This window comes from Brachyhypopomus gauderio, chromosome 12 (genome assembly GCF_052324685.1).
Source record: "Brachyhypopomus gauderio isolate BG-103 chromosome 12, BGAUD_0.2, whole genome shotgun sequence".
Lineage (NCBI taxonomy): Eukaryota > Metazoa > Chordata > Actinopteri > Gymnotiformes > Hypopomidae > Brachyhypopomus > Brachyhypopomus gauderio.
In genome coordinates, this window is record NC_135222.1 from 1,272,501 (window position 1) to 1,290,577 (window position 18,077).

At 47.3% G+C, this 18,077-nt stretch overlaps 1 protein-coding gene across 3 annotated transcripts in view; it reads right to left on the reverse strand.

Annotated features, from left to right (window-relative positions):
- The window catches only part of nr5a2 (nuclear receptor subfamily 5, group A, member 2), a 47,599-nt gene that overhangs the window by 15,673 nt on the left and 13,849 nt on the right, over nt 1-18,077 (reverse strand). For all 3 annotated transcript variants that reach the window (XM_077024253.1, XM_077024254.1, XM_077024255.1), the window contains 2 exons: nt 6,711-6,830; nt 1,160-1,307 (listed from right to left, as the gene is read on the reverse strand). In XM_077024253.1, the coding sequence (XP_076880368.1) occupies nt 1,160-1,307; nt 6,711-6,830 (268 nt within the window). The remainder of the gene's footprint in view (nt 1-1,159; nt 1,308-6,710; nt 6,831-18,077) is intronic.

Here is an 18,077-nt window from a genome sequence, read left to right on the forward strand (position 1 = left end):
TGTGGGTGGGGTGGGTGGAGGTGGAGGTAGGAACCTTCTCAAGCTGTGGCGAGGGATCTGGCGGAACTGCCTGGAAGCGATCTGGCCGCGGCGCCGTGATCTGACGACGTGGGGCCGGGGTTGGGGGGGGGGAGGCCGTCACAAAAGCGGAGACCGAAGCACGTTATCCGAACCTCCCATTCTGTTTCTTCTGCAGTGGTGAGGCGTATTGATATGATAATACTGTTGACATGCATGGGCTGTGTTAATATTCCAGTGTTTTCTTATGGGGCCCGGACTGTTTCTCAGGTTTGGCTTTGATGGTTGAGACCTGCGTGTTTCATGGGTTGTGTTGAGACAGTTACCTTGACTTCAATGGCGTCATTAAAGTCTGATGGCTAGCTTAGGAAAGGCTGCAGAGGAACGCATGGAGTACTCAGAGGGCAGATAATTGATGCCCTTTGGGTTGTTGTTGAACCAGAGTGGAAGTGCAGGATGAAATGGAGTGATTGTCATTGATGAACTCATTCTTGACTTTTTAATGCTGATTCTCACACAACTTTGGCCTTAGAATAGGACATGTGGAAAATCCATGACCATGTTTGCTGCTAAACTTTGAAATTAGGAAACTGCCTGGTTCATGGATTGACTTTCAAGTGAGTGGCAGTGAAAAAACAACATTTATACACATTTACGTTTCCCTCATCAATGATTCACGACAGGCGCTTGTGAGTGCAACAGTTACAATACAGCGGTTAGAAAATCCACTGCATGTAATTTCTAAACTCTAGACTCAAGGGATCTTAAAAAGAATGATCGTACATTATTTAGGATTAAAACCTCCTTGATTGGAGGCTACAGAGACATAATGGCTGAGGGAGGTGCAATCGGGTGGAGGCTGTGCTTTGTTTGGGGGCTGTTTTCCTCACACGTGTGAGGTGCGGGTTGTAGTGTCGTGAGCTGGGGGGGGGGGGGGGGGGGGGGGGTGACGCACACATCTAACCGCAGAGTGCACCTCCACACTTATCAGCCGGGGGCACCGGCACCTCCTGCATTATCCCAAGGTCCCCCAAGAACTTTGGGACTGAGCGGCTGGGATGTGCCCCCCCCCCCCCCTTCACCCCCCCATCTTGCCCCCCCTCACCCCCCCATCTTGCCCAGGTCTTTTCTGTGTACTCACCCAGGCTGAACAGCACCAGGAACTTGAGGCAGACGAACTCCCTCTGGTCGAGCTGGAGGGAGCGCAGCTTGCTCACCAGGTCCTGCGCGTGACTCAGGAGGTTGTTGAGCGTTGCCCCAGCTTGGGAGGCAATTAGGGCATAATCCACCTGCAGGAGAGAGGGGCAACAAGGTACAGATGAGCTCTGTAGATTCCCACAGCCGGCAGCCAGACGCACAACACTGTGACACGCAGGCTGCGCGTGGACATGCGGACATGGCGACCACGATCGCACGCGTTATTTACGGAAAGCACTTCACACGTGCACATCCACATATATTTCTCTACAAACAACTTTAAATGCATTTTGCATGTGTTTCTCAGGGCACGGACGGTGATTCGTTTTCGGCAAACGTCAGGCTGAGGTTCCAGAATCCTGTGCAGGACATCTGAATACATATTCCATTTTACACAGAAAAACAGAATAGTCTCTCTCTCTCTCTCTCTAGTTTCTAATGTTTGTTTAAGGAAAAGCTTTGATATCCCAGTCTACAAAATAATGGATTTGCAGGTCCAGAATACCAGCCCTTCAGTGAGAACAGCAGTGTCTCCTGTAGCATTAATACTGCATATGTGAATATCCAATATCTTGGACTCTTTAGTGTAGCCCAAGTCTATTCTGCTCCTGTACCTCACATCCAACAAACAATCACGCCATACAGCTCCCTGCAATACTCGTTCTTTGGGTGTGCATGTGTGTGTGTGTTTGTGTGTGTGTGTGTGTGTGTGTGTGTGTGCTATCCGTCACAACTCAGTTGCTCTCAGCACTGCAGGGACAGTGCATGGTCTGTGTGTGTGTGTATGTATATGTGTGTGTGCGTGCGTGTGTATCTGTGTGCTTGTGTGTGATAATCAACATCAAAATGAACAGAGGGGGAGCCGCACGTTTCTCCATCCCTGATGTGCAGACCCTGGCTCCCACCGCCAGCCGGGAGGGGCTGGGGAGTCAGAAGCATGCGTGGCCCCCGGAGGTCCCCCAGGCTACTGGGCCCGGCCCTCCCCTTTCAGGTGCACTTAATATCTGCAGCAGAAGCAAATTTGTCTGGGAGGCAAGTCCTTAGCTGCCACTCACCGCAAGCCGGCCATATTAAATTTTTATATTTATTGACAATTCATTACCATAATTGACTGTGCCAGGGTTTGTGGAGGTAGGTTGGCGGCAGGCCTCCTAAGTACAGGGAAGGCTCCCCTGGAGCTGGATTTGCAATTAAAAACGCGGGAGGATTGGAATTTATTTATTGTGTAAATATGATGAGCAGAATTTTTTAAGCCCAGTCTGGAGAATTCTCTGTTGCACATTTCTCAAGCAGTAGACCCCCCCCCCGCCCCCCCCCCAGTCGAGTTCTTTCTCCATTCCTCTCTCACTCCGTCCTCTCCTTCTGTGTGTACATCTCGGCTTTTTTATATGAGTCAGTGAAAATCAACCCTACCCTAAGGTGTCAGCGTACTTCCATAAAAATCAGCTGCGCATGAAATAACATCGATGAATGGACTGTCTCGCAGCCACAGCTAATCTCCTGTTTAAATGTATTCAGTTACAGGGCTGCGAGTCCCACTCGCACGTCCGCACTGCAACAGCGCGTGTGCGGTAAACAGCGTTCGGAGATTCGCAAAAGAGTGCAACCTTTTTGAACCTCGTTCCGAGCATTCTTTAAAGTCTTTCCGTGGGATTCTAGGAGTCGGGGAGCGTGAGGAGAAAGGGCTCCTGGACGTGTGTGATGCTGAGAGAGACCATGCAGTGTTCAGGGAGCAGTCAGGCCCTGTGCTGTGATGGCTTCCAACTCTGCCTGACATTCCAGAGCTGTGACACTGCCTGATCTTGAGGAATGACAAACAGTTTGACTAGGTTCAATTCAGACTGCACTGAGGGAGCCTGCTTTTCCAAGAGCTCCAGAGAGAGAGAGAGAGGGAGAGAGAGAGAGAGAGAGAGAGAGAGAGAGAGAGAGAGAGAGTAAGAGAGAGAGAGAAAGGGGCAGTAAAGGAGATAAAGTGTGTGAAGCTATGTTCAAAGCAGTGGGAGAGAGAGTTCTAGGCTGACATATTTGAAAGCTGTCCACGCAGTGTCAGGTGTCCCTGCATTATGAGGCTAATCCAGCATGGTGCTTCTATGCTCCTGTGCTTGTATGCATGCTACCCTGCATGACAGGGGGGAGTAACAACACATGGCTGGGTGTGAGACAATGAGAAAAAACAGCATACGCCCTTCTTGCTATGTGTGTGTGTGTGTGTGTGTGTGTGTGTGTGTGTGTGTGTGTGTGTGCATATGTTTGCCTGGGCTGTCACTCCTGGCCTGCTGTAGTATAATAGCACATAATGATCAGAGTGCGTGTTACCTGCTCCTTTCCCTACAGGCCCTTTCAACACCAGCTGTTCATTAGCCAAAATATGTAAATGAGGCCTCTCCTACCCTGACGCTCTCAGTCAGCCCCCACCAATCAAACACAGAGAAACCAGTGACTATGCAGCCCTCGCCAATTAAACACAGAGACTCACACCTCCCGGTATCCTCGCAGCACTGGCTTCTGAAGATGAAGACGAGCTGATGGCCTGAACATCCAGGCGCTGAGATGCCATTCCGACTTCAATGACAAAAAGAAAGTGAAGCCCACCACTGAGTGGTGCTCATTATCACGCTGGCCACCAGCCCTGAGCCTCCACTGGCACTCTTACCATATCAGGACTCAAATCTGCTCTCATTCCACTGTTTACATGTTTTTTTAATTTGGTAATGAGACAATCGAACTGTAATTCATCCAGGCCTCTAGGGGGAGCTAGCATATCTGAATGCACGTCTGGTACACCATAAAATGGTGGTAAAGCCGAGTTGAATCGGAAACCCCATTTGAACTATGATCAGATCAGAGATAAATAAACTAGATTTTTTTCAGCATGAGAAATCAAATGTGTGAGCGTGTGAAGACAGTCAAATGCGTGTGTCTCACGCTCATTGCAACCCTGCTATGCATGCACTTAATTGAACGTTATTTCCACTAAATCATGGCAGAAATTGCATCCTAAATTAAAAGAAACTACTGTAACAGACATATTAGCATAATTTCATTCTGATAAAATGGAATCCACTAGCTATAACATTAGCTAGCTAGTAACTACTTAAGGTAAATTATCCAACTAACTGTTCAATGATCCTAGGTAGCCTAACGTATCCGAAATGATGTTCAAATTTGCGCATGCATATTCCAAAGCAGGATTCCCATTCAAATCAGGTAGCGACAGGCTTCTACAATTACTGGGTGCTGTTTATTCCACAATTGCTCAAGCTGTGCAGTTTTTTCTTTCAGTTCTTTCTCTTTCATTCAGTAGGTGTTCTTCATTCAGCAGGAATTGATTAACCATGACTTCGTGCAAACTTTGTGTTATGAGTTAATGCTAATGCTTGTGCTAATGTTACCAAACCGTCTTCTCCGTAGATTCATTCAGACATGGTTGTGCTTGCAGAATATTTGCTCATGTGTGAAATGTTGGTGCTGTCAACGGAAGTCGAAGGAAGACCCCGGGTACCAGGGAATGTGTAACGGAATGTGTAACAGTCAACGGAGGTCGAAGGAAGACCCCGGGTACCAGGGAATGTGTAACGGAATGTGTAACAGTCAACGGAGGTCGAAGGAAGACCCCGGGTACCAGGGAATGTGTAACGGAATGTGTAACAGTCAACGGAGGTCGAAGGAAGACCCCGGGTACCAGGGAATGTGTAACGGGCAGGAGTTGACTAACTCTGTTGCTCATCTCTCCTTCAAAACTCTTTGGCATTCTTCACAAACAAAGGAGACTGGCTGAATCACTTCTTTCTTTCTGTATTACTCATGAGTGAAGTTATTTCCTTCTTCTGTGTGTGGTGACTGAGATGTGTTAGATGGAATGTTTGTACAGTCTGTAGGATTCAGACCACTCAGACAATGTGTGTGTTCAGTGGTTCATCCAATGTGTTCAATGTTTCATTGTTTCAGTAACAACAGTAAAGTAAAGCATGTCAACATTGTATTGCTCACATTTATAGTTTACTAAGCTAAGACATTCTTATTTCCTGTGTTTGGTGCACATCTGGTAGTAGTAGAGTCCTGCAGTGTAATGTTGTGGCTCACATGCCTGTTGATAGACCACTAATCCTTATTTATAGCAGTGGGCACACAATTCATAAATTTCGCCCTCAGACAAACATTGCACTTGTTACGGTCATGGGGTAAGAGCTGATACTACACGTGATATATAACAATATTGATATTATTGTGCATTTTTTTCTTTAAGGGAAAAAAATGCACAATAATATCTTCTCATTTCTTCTCTGACTGGAGCTGCTTAAAACAGCAGGTGTCTGCAGCAGTGGTAAGGAAGGCGCAGGACTGGTGTGGTCCTTCAGATGCAGGGGCAGGCCAAAAAACCTCAGCAACTCCTGAAGGAGAACGACACCCACCTCTCACTCACAACCAATGATTGCCTTCCATCGTTCTTCCTAACCAATGAAAACGCAGAGGAACACCTTTTGGGGATCTGCTGTGGTGAACTGTGCATACCAAGACCTCCTGCTGCTAACACAATGGGTCTTCATTGCCACCCCTCTTTTACAACCAACCCTCCACACACACACACACACACACACACACACACACACACACACACACACACACACACACACACACACACACACTTTATGAAAGTTACAAACTGTCAGCCTTTTATTTTATAGTGAATTTAGCTTGAGAATAGACTGTTTTTCAGAGCGTGAAGAGGGAACAGTTACTAGTGGTGGAATACAGCTGTCTGCCTTGTGGCTTCACGGCTCTCTTCAGCCAATCCCTCTCCCACTTTAATATTTATGACTCTATTGTTGAACATTTTGTTGAAGTTCACGTCTTGGAGGGCGGAGGAAAAAAATCTGATTAATAATTGAAATCGCAGATTCTACTGACAGACGGACAGTGCTGAGGAGCATATTTAAAATGGGCAATTTTAAACATTTTGAGTGGAACTGCGTGTGTGTGTGTGAGTGTGTGTGTGTGTGTGAGAGAGAGAGAGAGAGAGTGAGAGAGAGAGAGAGAGAGAGAGAGAGAGAGAGAGAGAGAGAGAGTGTGCATGCTCTAGATGGACAAAAAAGACCCCCTGCATTGAGAACTCTGGCGAAGCCTGAGGCAGCCTCCCATCGCTGGTCCTCAGAGACCGGCAAGGTAAATCCCACCTTCTCCCCCTCCGCTTCCTCTTCCCCTCCTCCTCCTCTCATAGGCTGGGATGACTTGCGCATGCTTAACCAGCCGTTTTATTTATTCGCACTCCACAGACTTGATAAGGAATACCCAATTGATTATTCTGGTCACATTAGCTTATACCTATAAGCGTAATCTATATTTAATGGAGCGGTGACTGCATAGGCCTGGTTAGTCGATAGTGCTTTAAAGAATGTTGATCCACGCTGGTGAGGTGTCGGACGAACGGTGTGGGGAGGCGCACGGCACCCAGGAGCGCTGAGGGTCAGGTAACGTAGCGCCCAGCTGCGACTCACCTGTTGCCCTGTGACCAGCAGGATGGAGCCCTCCTTGGCATGCATCACCTGCCTGAAGATGTGGTCCAGGATGAGGAGTTCACTCCACGAGTTCTGCAGAAGCTTCATTTGGTCATCGACCTGCAGAGAGGTGGAGGAGACATGGGCAGCCATGTGAGGAACCTGCTGTGTCTTATCAAAGAAGAACCCAAAGAGTTACATTGCTTATTCACAAAATCAAGAGCTTGTTGAAGATCTCCATGGTCTGGAACAATGTTTGGGTGCACCTTTATCAGTTGGTAAAACAGCACCAGCTCGCAGTGAAATACCTTTCAGATTGACATGGCTGTGCTACCCTCTGAGGGCCAGCAGATCCATCAGCGATGACGTGACCTCAGTCTCACCTGCCCACTCTCTCACCCAGCACATCACCGCCCGGCCCCTGTTGCTAATTAATCTGTTTGCCCAGCCATGCGCCGGCGTTTACCGTCTGCAGCTACGCTGGTGCTCCTCTGTTGTTGTCTCTGCTCAGGGAGGGTGGGAACGCATATTACTGTGAATCCAGCCTCTGGGAAACAACGGGATGATTGTGGTCGAAGAGCTGACTTCCACACCCACAGACGTCAATGATTACACAGTGTAGCCAAGTAGCGTGTGAGACTGTTCTGGGGGGTGGTGTGTATGAACACAGGTGAGAGCTAAACCCTGCTCGGTGCTACCACCAGTATCCTGCTGACACTGTTATCGTGAGTGCGGATGGGAAAAATAGTTTAGCTTCTGATACCGGCCTGTAGGCACGTGGAGTGATACGTACAAAGGGGATAAAAAGAGTGCACATACTGGGGAGAGAAAGTCAGCAGGTTCAAAGCAGAAAAATAATAGTCGTGTTCTCGTGAACTAGATCTAATCATTTATCTTTATTGCCTTGGAAGACACCACCACCAGCACAACCTCTCTTGCAGTGTGTTTTGTCTCCTTAGACCTTCGTGGTGTTGCAGTCATAACAAGAGCGTAGAAAGCAGCTGTTAAGATGAGTTTTCCTTCTGCCAAACCATTAATGTAACTACTGCGGTCCTGCACAACATGATGAATCATCACTGTATTTCATTTTTATGGCACCCAAAGTCCCATTTCTATGTCTATTTTTGCATCCTGCAAAAGCCTTATTTAGAAGTGAAAGGCCAGTATAGATTGACGTCTATCAAAAGCAAAAGTCCTTTCTCCAGAGGTCTGGCCATCAATGAGATCACTGTGGGATAAGTCAGGCACTCGTCCATGCTACAAAGGGACCCGAGGCTTGTCCATAACTTTAAGACAAACACTGTCATCATAGGCCTTCACCCCAGCATATCCACTGTGCCGGCTGCATCCCAACCATCGAACTGGGATGGGACGTCTGAGAGCATGGGCATGTCTGAGGACATGTCTGAGGGGACGTCTGAGAGCATGGGCATGTCTGAGGACATGTCTGAGGGGACGTCTGAGAGCATGGGCATGTCTGAGGACATGTCTGAGGGGACGTCTGAGAGCATGGGCATGTCTGAGGACATGTCTGAGGGGACGTCTGAGAGCATGGGCATGTCTGAGGACATGTCTGAGGGGACGTCTGAGAGCATGGGCATGTCTGAGGACATGTCTGAGGGGGACGTCTGAGAGCATGGGCATGTCTGAGGACATGTCTGAGGGGACGTCTGAGAGCATGGGCATGTCTGAGGACATGTCTGAGGGGACGTCTGAGAGCATGGGCATGTCTGAGGACATGTCTGAGGGGACGTCTGAGAGCATGGGCATGTCTGAGGACATGTCTGAGGGGACATCTGAGAGCATGGGCTTGTCTGAGGACATGTCTGAGGGGACATCTGAGCTTTGGAAGCTCCGTTTGTCAATCTGTATTCCCTTTGCCCTGACCTGGACCTGTACTGTTATACACTGGAAATAAAGCATGACTCTTGATGAAGAGCTGATGAATGTTTATGGTGTTGACATGGCACAATTCTCTATAAAAACTCTAGAAATTACCATACAACAATGCCGTGATGGAAAAGACTAGGTCATTCTGTCTGAATCCAGAGCCATGAGTTCCAAAGATCTTTCAAATGGTCATAAAATAAGATAATTTTGCTAAAATTAAGATTACAGATGGTAATGCTTATCTACACCAAGCAATGATGAAGGTGGCAATAAATATGTCTGGAAGATCTCTTTGTGGTCATCGACTTCATCTGCGGTGTTCTGAGCGTCACGCCCAGAGACGAGATTTTGTTTCACCTGCGACAACCTGGTTTTACAATCGCAACCACAACGGGCAGTGGAGACGCTGACTTATAGTTCACATTTACATGGTGAGACAGTTGGTATACGAGCTTCGTAGAAGCTTGCTGAGGGAGCTCTTCAGACACTGCTTGTTGCATCTCCGCCATGGCCATACTCCCTCTAAAGCTTTCGTTTACGAGTCCTGTAAAACGTGGCCTCCTTTAATATTTCAAAATCATCACAGAGCTTTTACAAGGAACTTTCTCTCTGCACTTATAATGAAAAATGCATATCCTCCAAGAAACCAATTTAACAGCTTTACAGCTATTCACACACGCTGATCAATGGCTTTGCCTTCAGTTCAACTCAATGTGGATTTAGAGTCTGTAATACAGCTCTCTATACAACTTCACAAATATACCAAGAGGTATTACGGACACAGAAATATGAATGTATGAGTGATTAGGTGCAGAGCGCGTGGGCTCAAATTTTCACATGTAAATCACATGCAAATAGATCTGCTTCAGTTGCCCAAAAGGAATGTTTATTCCTCACTGACTGCTAGTCTGGACCGATGGTAATGGATCACTGTCCAAACTGCCAAACGAGAACCCCCTCCCCCCGCCCGTTTTCCGTGAAGTGCCACTAGCATTGTTAAGTACTGAGGATGAGGAGGAATAACGAAGGTACACAGCTGGAACTGCTTTTAATAAGTAGCTTTGCTTTTTCTCCTTTTCTTTTTCTTTTTTTTGAAGTGCCCTAATGACCAGATTAATGGAATCTTCTTTAATGCCTCTTAATGAACACGACGAAATGAAATGATGTATTCAAACGCACAAGCGCGTGTACACGCGTAAGGCCCGATGTCTCACACGAAGACGTGGGGGGGAAGAAAAAAGAAAAAAGAGAGAAATGCCACATGATCCCTTTTGACCTCTGGGATGTGGATCAGTGTGACTGGCGGAGGAATCTACGGGTGGGGTTTGAAGTCACTTCAATGAGCCTGGCGCACAGGCACGGAGCTTTGAGTTGGCTTCAGCGAACATCTGTTCATCCGCTGTTATGTACACCTCCTTGCCACCAGGGCGACACATTAATTATTTCACAGAGGGTGTTTTTTTTTTTCTCTACTGTTCGAGAATTCCCATCAGTCTACATTATCTCTTTTTATAACCATGCTCACTGCAAATAATGAGTACAACAGGAAAAACTTTTAATTTTGCCCCTGGGTGGCACGTCTGATGAAACCAATAGCTGTTTTGCAGTGCAGAGCCCTACCACTGGGGGTGAGGTTTGAATCACAGCTGTGTTACGTGCCACCCATAGTTAAGAATCCTAAAAAATTTAGCCTGTAATTCCTGTAATCCAAACCACACACCATAATTAAACATAACATAATGAAAGTTTCTTTTGTTCCTGACTGAACCGATGGTCGTTCATGGCAGACGCTAGTTTTACTCCTCTCCACCAAGCAGCTGCTCACTGTGTGATAGCTGCTCTGCTCTTCCTATTTACACCCCCGAGTCCTCGGTGTAATGCTGTTGACGCGTGGTCCTGAGCACCCTGGTTCATGTGGTCTCTCTTTGCCCTGATCCAGTGGATATCTCCATGTATGTTTACCATGGCAGGGCCTCTGTTTGATCCTCCGCTGTCCCGCACTCCCGTCGCCCACTGGTGATAAGCACGCTGGGACCAGGAGCAGGTGGCCACCAGCCGCTGAGGGCTCTGTTCTCCACAGCCGTGCGCACAGACCAGCTAATATTTACCAGACTATACAATGAGATCAGGCACAGGTAGATGAGGAGAGCCTGAATCTTAAATATACTGTACGTGAAGATACTCGCAGTGTACATTTCAGTCTCGTTAGAATACAGATCACACAATTATCATGGAAAAAGTCTTACATGGTATAAATACAATATAAAAACTCAAAAGGAATGCAGCAATTGCAAACAAATATGTTGTTTCCAAAATTTGAAGGGGGATCTTTCTTCTCTATTGTCCTTACTGTGTGCAGATGTGTGTTTTTGGAACACTAGGAACAGTGACTCATTTATTGTTGTTTATATGTTCACACTTAGAACCTGAGCCAGACAGTCTATAGAGTGGGCACCAGACTAAGAGTCCTGCTTGGTGCCTCTGGGCTCCACTGGACTGTGTGTGTGTGTGTGTGTGTGTCCTGACTGAGTCTCTGATTGATTGAGCAGAAGAATAGAGATTGATCAGTTCCCACGGTGACCACATTAACAGACTCCTGAGTCTGACCCTTGACCTGTAAAATACACTGTGTTCGAGTCCTTGTGATATAGCTGCCAGAAAAAAAAATAGACAGGGCCAGCAACCTCTGCCAGTTTATGGTCTGATCTGGGAGCAGTTATGTGATTTCTCACATGGAGGCTTAATAAGCATGTATGGACAGATGTCTGATTTACTGACCTGTGATCAGTGTCTGCAGGGAGTACTCTACTAAGACCCATAAACAAAACCTCACCCTTATTAGAAATAGCTCTTAACTTTAAAATTCTGAGAAAATTATTTTCTCACTTAGTTAGTAGCTTTTCTAAAATGGCAAATATAAACATTAAACTAAAAATTATTTGGCTGATACCTGTTAGGCTACTGCACACTCAGGTTAATGCACCTAATGTTATGTTTCCTAACTGTATTTAATATGGATTTATTTGTAATATCTACATCATTTAAACAAGGCAAATTGATCATCTGGAGCTCGTGGTTAAAGATCTCTTGGCATTTTTTGGCCAAATCTAAATGATAAAACTTGTGAAAGAAAACTGGTGAGGTCAAAAGAGAATGAGATTTCTCTTCCTGTGATTAGCGGGGTTCATTCCTGTCAGCGCAGGGAAAGATGGCTATGGACCCCCTTCGGACGCAACAGAACCAGGGTGTGTCAAGTGTGCTGTCATCAGCACGGACAGAACAGAATCACAGCCCAATTAAGTCCCATATTCAGACGTGAACTCATTTTGTCGTTTACATTAACGGTCTTTTCACTCTGGTGGCATTCAATGATCACGAGGTCATAAATCTATGCTCACGCCCACAGGCTTACAAATCAGTGAATGTCAAGTGTAAAAAGCACAGGCTCCTCCCATCATGCAAAATGGAGTGAAGTGTTCCTTTCTCACAGAATCCACATGTTGGGATTTTTACTTTCTACAAAATAATTTGATGTTAGGCTGCATGAGTAAGACCAACATCAGGAGGAGAGAAAGAGGACTGTAATAGGTGATGAGGAGAAGATACCTGAAGATACCTCTCTGGTCCTTCTGTACTCCAGCACGGCTCGGTGCTGTATGGTTCTGACCTCTCACCTCTTAGACAGCATTTTGGGGGGGTTACCGGAGCCTCAGAGTCTGAGGTTAAAGCTCAGAAGCTATAAACTAATTATCAGAACCAGAGCAGCCGTAATCAATTATTCAGCTGGACATTAGTCTCCTAATATATGTTAAGTCGAGGGACCGAGAGCTCTCTGAAGTATACTGCGAACCCAACACACACCCACACAAACAATTCCTCTTCACTCCACCCCTGATGAGCACACGGTGAGAAAACACTGCTCCCCAGAATGAGTTCAGCACGGCGCGTTGACCATCGATCCGCCTGCAGCGTTCAATCTCCAGCGCGTGAGCACCCACGCATTCCCGCGCTCACAACTGCCGCTGCCTTTTTATTTGATTTTATTTCCCCTTGTACTGTTTTTTTTTTCCACCTTCCCCTCGATTTTACAATTTATGGGCGCCGTTATTGGCAGCGGCTGTCAATATTTATCCCTTCTGTGTGACAGGTTGATGGACAGGAGGAAATGACTGCTGATTGGCTCTGTGAGGGGAATGGGTGCGGCCAGGACTCCTGTATTATTCAGATGGACAGGAGCAGGCCGTCGCCTGTGTGAGTGCCTTTATGTGTGCGCTGTAGGGGTGTGTGTCATTATCCTACAGGGCACCAGCCCACATTAGTGATGGCTGACGCCTCAAAGCAATAGCAACTGCTCTAATTGAGCTAGAGTAGCAGATTATGGGTGGCAAATTGATATTAACTGAGACAGTTTATCCCTTGTGATATATAGTAAAGATCCACTCAATATAATTCCATATCAATATATTTATTTGATGCCATTGCACCATTAAAAATTCAAATGTATATATATATATATATATATATATACATACACACACACACACACACAGACACACACACACATGGAGATAGAGAGAGGCGCACTTTGCATAGCTAATGAAAGACCTCTGAAATGTCCTGTTTCTTTGGAAAGCTGAATTTTTTATTACCTGTGTATGTATGTGCGTGTGTGTAATAGCTATATATCAGTTCCATAGATGCCTTGTTATAGGACAGACTATGACAGTGAGCTTGAGCCAAAAAGCGTAATGTTAAATGTATTATAAGGGATGTAAAGCACTTGTGCAGCTGCAGGCTGCCCTTTACACCATCCTATGACCATTAAGTATCAGTGCTAGAAGGTGCACAACCTGCTCACACGGTTCTGATCTAAGCGTCACGCACAGCTCCGGGACAGCTTGAGACCCATTAAGGTTTTTAACGTAGCTTGACTTGCCATTGGAATTGTGACGCACTGCAATGCCCATTTCAGACTTTAAAGCCACTGTCAACACTTCGGTCGCTTGTCCCACTCCCACCATCTGTCTGCTTCCCGCTTTAAATATTTTGCTCTCACGTCGTTTCAGGAATTGCCAAAAAAAACCCTTTCATCCACTCTGAGGGTGCGCAATAGAGAAAGAATGCTATTCTAATACCTTTAAGAAATGCATTATCCACATGTGTAATGTGTATGGAAACGCTTTGCCAAGGGACTCTGACAATCTCATGGTTCGGACCTAAGAAGAGGCCGAAAGGGGAGAGACCGAACGGACCCTGCGCCCGCCGGAGGTTCAGGTCACCCCAGATCTGTCCCAGCCAGGCGTCACACTATGAGGCTGAGACCTCCCAACAGCGCCAATCCGAGTCCAGTTAAATATAAGTGTAAGCCAACACCGCCCGCCTTTCGGGCCAGCGTGCTTACCCATTGTCTTGGGCCCCTTTCAGCGAGTCCAGAATAGATGACTCTAAATAAGGGGCCAAAATAGACGTTGAAGACAACTGCTGACAGGCAGAGAGGGGCGGCGGCTGGCGACCTCAGATCAGTGCCTCGCTGCAAACAGATCATTATACAGTGAGGGGCAGTGAAGAAAGAGACAGACACCCCCATTAGGGCCAAACTAAGCACAATTCTCGCACTGTTGGGTCCCTGAGAGTGTTCTATGAGAAAATAGCCATCAGGATAGACTCAAGAAATTAATTTTTTTTCCTGGTGGTGTTTTTTCTTTAAAGTGAATAAAAGAAATAAAAAGGAACATTAAGGAGGGAAAACCTGAATTCCGTCTGTTTTACATAAAGCATAAAGTCCTCTGGTGCTAAATTTTAATGCTTAAACTGTACTTTGCCTGTTTTATGGCTTAATTTTCAAGCCCATCAGAAAGAACAGGTGTAAACTTATAGAGGCTACGTAAATCTCGGCCACATTAGACTGTGCGGTGATATTTGGGTGGGGTGGTGGGGTTACGCCAAGTGACACTGGCATTCTTAGTGTCATGAACTGGTGGTCAAAATGGCAAGAGTGTCACAGGGGACGACCTCTGAACTCCAAAGATAATGCTATACATTGAGGGAATTCCAATATGCCCTATGCTCATACCAGAGACAGCATGATGACTAATCTTCCAGTGTTTTTGTAACAAAGAAAACAAATAAAGAGAAAATTCCTTAGCATGCTCTGTACATGTGGCCACAGTGTGACAATAGCATCTTGGGCCAACGTTTCTCTCTGTCTCCTCGTTCTGACATGCATTCATCAAAGCCAATGAAAATGGCTTAAACCACAGATAAGTAGATCGCTAGCAGAGCTTCCATTTCCATATGTGGCTCTTCAAGAAAACAAAATTCCTGAAGAAATCCTGTGAAGTCTGTGAAAAGATGGAAAATGACAACGCATGTGTGTTTGTCTCCTCCTGAGCGGCAGGAAGCATAGCAGGAGGGCGGACAAAAAAGATGGCGGCCTATGGCGAGATGTGACACGGCAGAAAGGGTCTATCAACTGTTCTGCAGGAACCAGGGGTCCATGACAGGCTTTTATCCTTCATCAAAGCAACAAGTGGATGAGCAGACCCCCGTCCGTCCGCCACACGGCCCCCCCAGAGACCCCCCGGCACCCCTGCGGGCAGCTCCGACCCTAAATCTTTCCTTTTAACAAGTGCGCACGCTTCCTGTCTCCGCCCGGCAACGTCTCGGGGGCACGGGGCAGCTTTTCGGGAACAGAGCGAGACACCCGAGCTGACCTCAGCTGCCAGGGAGGGTGGGTGGGTGTTGTGGGGGAGGCGGAGGCGGAGGGTGGGGTGGGGGTTGTGGGGGGAGGGGGGTTCGGTTGAAGCAGGATCCGCACAGCTGGCCACAACAATCAAACAAACAATCACGTGTGGAGACTAAAGTGAGAAACAAAGGCGGGTAGAGTGGAACAACCACAGAGCCGAGTGGCAATTTATTATACAGCACGCTGTAAGGTGACACCATTTACTGTGTGTCTTGTTTGAAAAATGCCAGTTTGTTTTTTCAGTGTAATGCTCAAAACCCGAACTTGAAATTGCAATTTTTATGAATTGCCAAAACACAGTGCTCCTCCAGAATTCAGGACGAGCTATACCATTTTTGTCCATTTCTACATCATTTATGAATGAAAAGAGGCCTTGGTGAGCTCCCTCCTGCTCCCCGTCTCTCGTGATCAAACAGGGTACTGCAGATATCGCAACCACTGACATACAGCTTCAAAATAAATAAATAAATAAAAACAAAGGGAAAAAAAACTGTCAGGCGAAAGGCAAGCCTGTGGAGAGGGGCAGGAGACTGAAGGATGTCTGCAGAAGAGGTTCAGAGGACGGAGAGAGGAAGAGGGAGAGAGAGAGAGAGAGAGACAGACAGAGAGGGGGAGAAAATATGTACAGGAGCAGGCCTTACAAAAACTCACACGCCATCTCCAATTGTGGCTGCCGGTGAGCGGGGGGATATCATCTATCAGTGGACAAATGCCGGGACGAGAATGCTGCTCCTCAAATGAAATAATATATCTTTGAAAGCCTACGCCCGCACCAGGCCCAAAGCCCATATATCAAGTCTGAGCGGCTGGTGGATCCGGTCCAGGGGCCATTAACCTCCCACCTGTTCCCCCCCCCCCCTGTCCTTCAACATGCTCCCCTGCCCTTGGTGCCGCTCCCGGGCCTTGTTCATCTCCTCCCCCTGCTTACACCCTCCGTGAGCGGTTCCCTGGCCCGTCTCCCCCCAAACCCCCCCCCCCCCCCCCCCCCCCCCGGACGCCCGCCCCTCGCTCGTGGAGCTCTTCTCCTGCACGATAATGTAAAGCGCCGTGAGTGGCCCGGGTGGAATAATTCAAATGCAATGGACCAGGGACACGGTTACAAATCTGTGGCCGGCCGGCAGGCTGTGGGCGCTGGGCCGTTTGTCAGGGAGCTCCCCCGGCTGACCCGCGCAGGGGTGTCTGGAGGGAGGGCAGGGTGGCGTGCTGCTACTGGAGGGCTGCAGCTGGTCTGAGGGGGGGGGGGGGGGGGGGGGGGGGCGGGGGGGGGGGGGGGGGGACTGGGATGAGGCCTGTGTGTGTGTGTGTGTGTGTGTGTGTGTGTGTCAGGGGGCAACGAGGGTGATATAAATCGCCTTCAAGTTCACAGATCACATCCGCAACGCCTTATTAATTCCTGTAGATACGAGCTCTCTTGGAAATTACAGTCTCTAACCTGCACCCCTGAAATTGGACTGTCAGATAAAAAAAGGGGGATGCAGTGCATTTTACAAAAGTAAATTCATGTAATATTAATGGAGAGTGAAATCATACAGCCGGCTGCCAGTGTGAACACCATGCAATCTTTAGGCAAAAGCTCAAAACAAAACCTGAACAAGAAAACCCACTTGTGATATTAAAAGACAAACCAGGTGTGCTGTTACTGGCTGTGCCAATGAACAGGTGCATTGGGTGAGTTTATTGAACTAGACAGAAACTGCTCAAACTTTCATGAAATTTTATAGTTTTATAGCTAGCATTACTTTTTTCCATTGGTTTAGTAAAGCTGTTTTTAAGAATTCCAACACATTAGACCTAATTAAGCTTACAAATGCAAAACATTTATAGTCATATTTAAGACTGCTAAATTATTCTACTCTAGTTGGAAAAAAGACAATTAGATATACAGACAATGAGGCCTGGAATCAAGATTTAAGTCTCTTGCTCTTTCTTGCTCTCTCTCTCTTCCTATAGCTCTCTCTCTCTCCATCCATCTCTCTTTCTCTCTCACTCTCTCCTGTCCAGATGCTTTTCTTATATGCTGAAGACTCACAGCTGGGGGCAGCTGGGAGAACAAGGCATTAATACAACCCTGCGTGGCCTACAGGCAGGCCTGCTATTGCCATTTGTGTGACCAGGGAGGAGGACAGAGAGGAGAACTTTGCTGAGCTGTCCCCGAGCACCAGTGAAGGGACAAAAATAAATGTGGGTGCCACGTCAGGGCATCGTAAGCTTTGCGCCGGCATCTTTTATCTGCTCTGAGGACTAAATATACGGATAGTGTTACAGTAGTACATAGCGGGTTTACTTGCGCTGTGATGTGGCCGGAGGTGCAGTATACCTTTAACACTGTGGGTCGCACGGTAAGAAAAATGCAGAGGGACACGTTGGACTCGGTGGAATCATTAAAAGCTGGTGAATCCAAGTATTTTGGTCCTATTGTGTAGCGAGGAAAGGCATGGTGCATGTATCCTATCCTCGGAACAATGGTGCGGCGTTGCCCATGAAGGAGGGACTTCTCTCTGGACGTGAATCACTCTCCACGTCTCCATGCTAACGACAGAGCCTGGGGATGAACGTGGCACGCACGCCGGGCCTCCCGGCGGCCCTGAGACAGGCAGGGCAGCAGGGGAAGAGAGCATCTGTTTCCCAACCTACCGGCCCCTTCCAGTATCACCACCGCCGTGCCCCGCGTGACGCAGCAGCCTCTGACACACATGCACAAAACACACGACTGAACAAACAGTGCTCTTGGA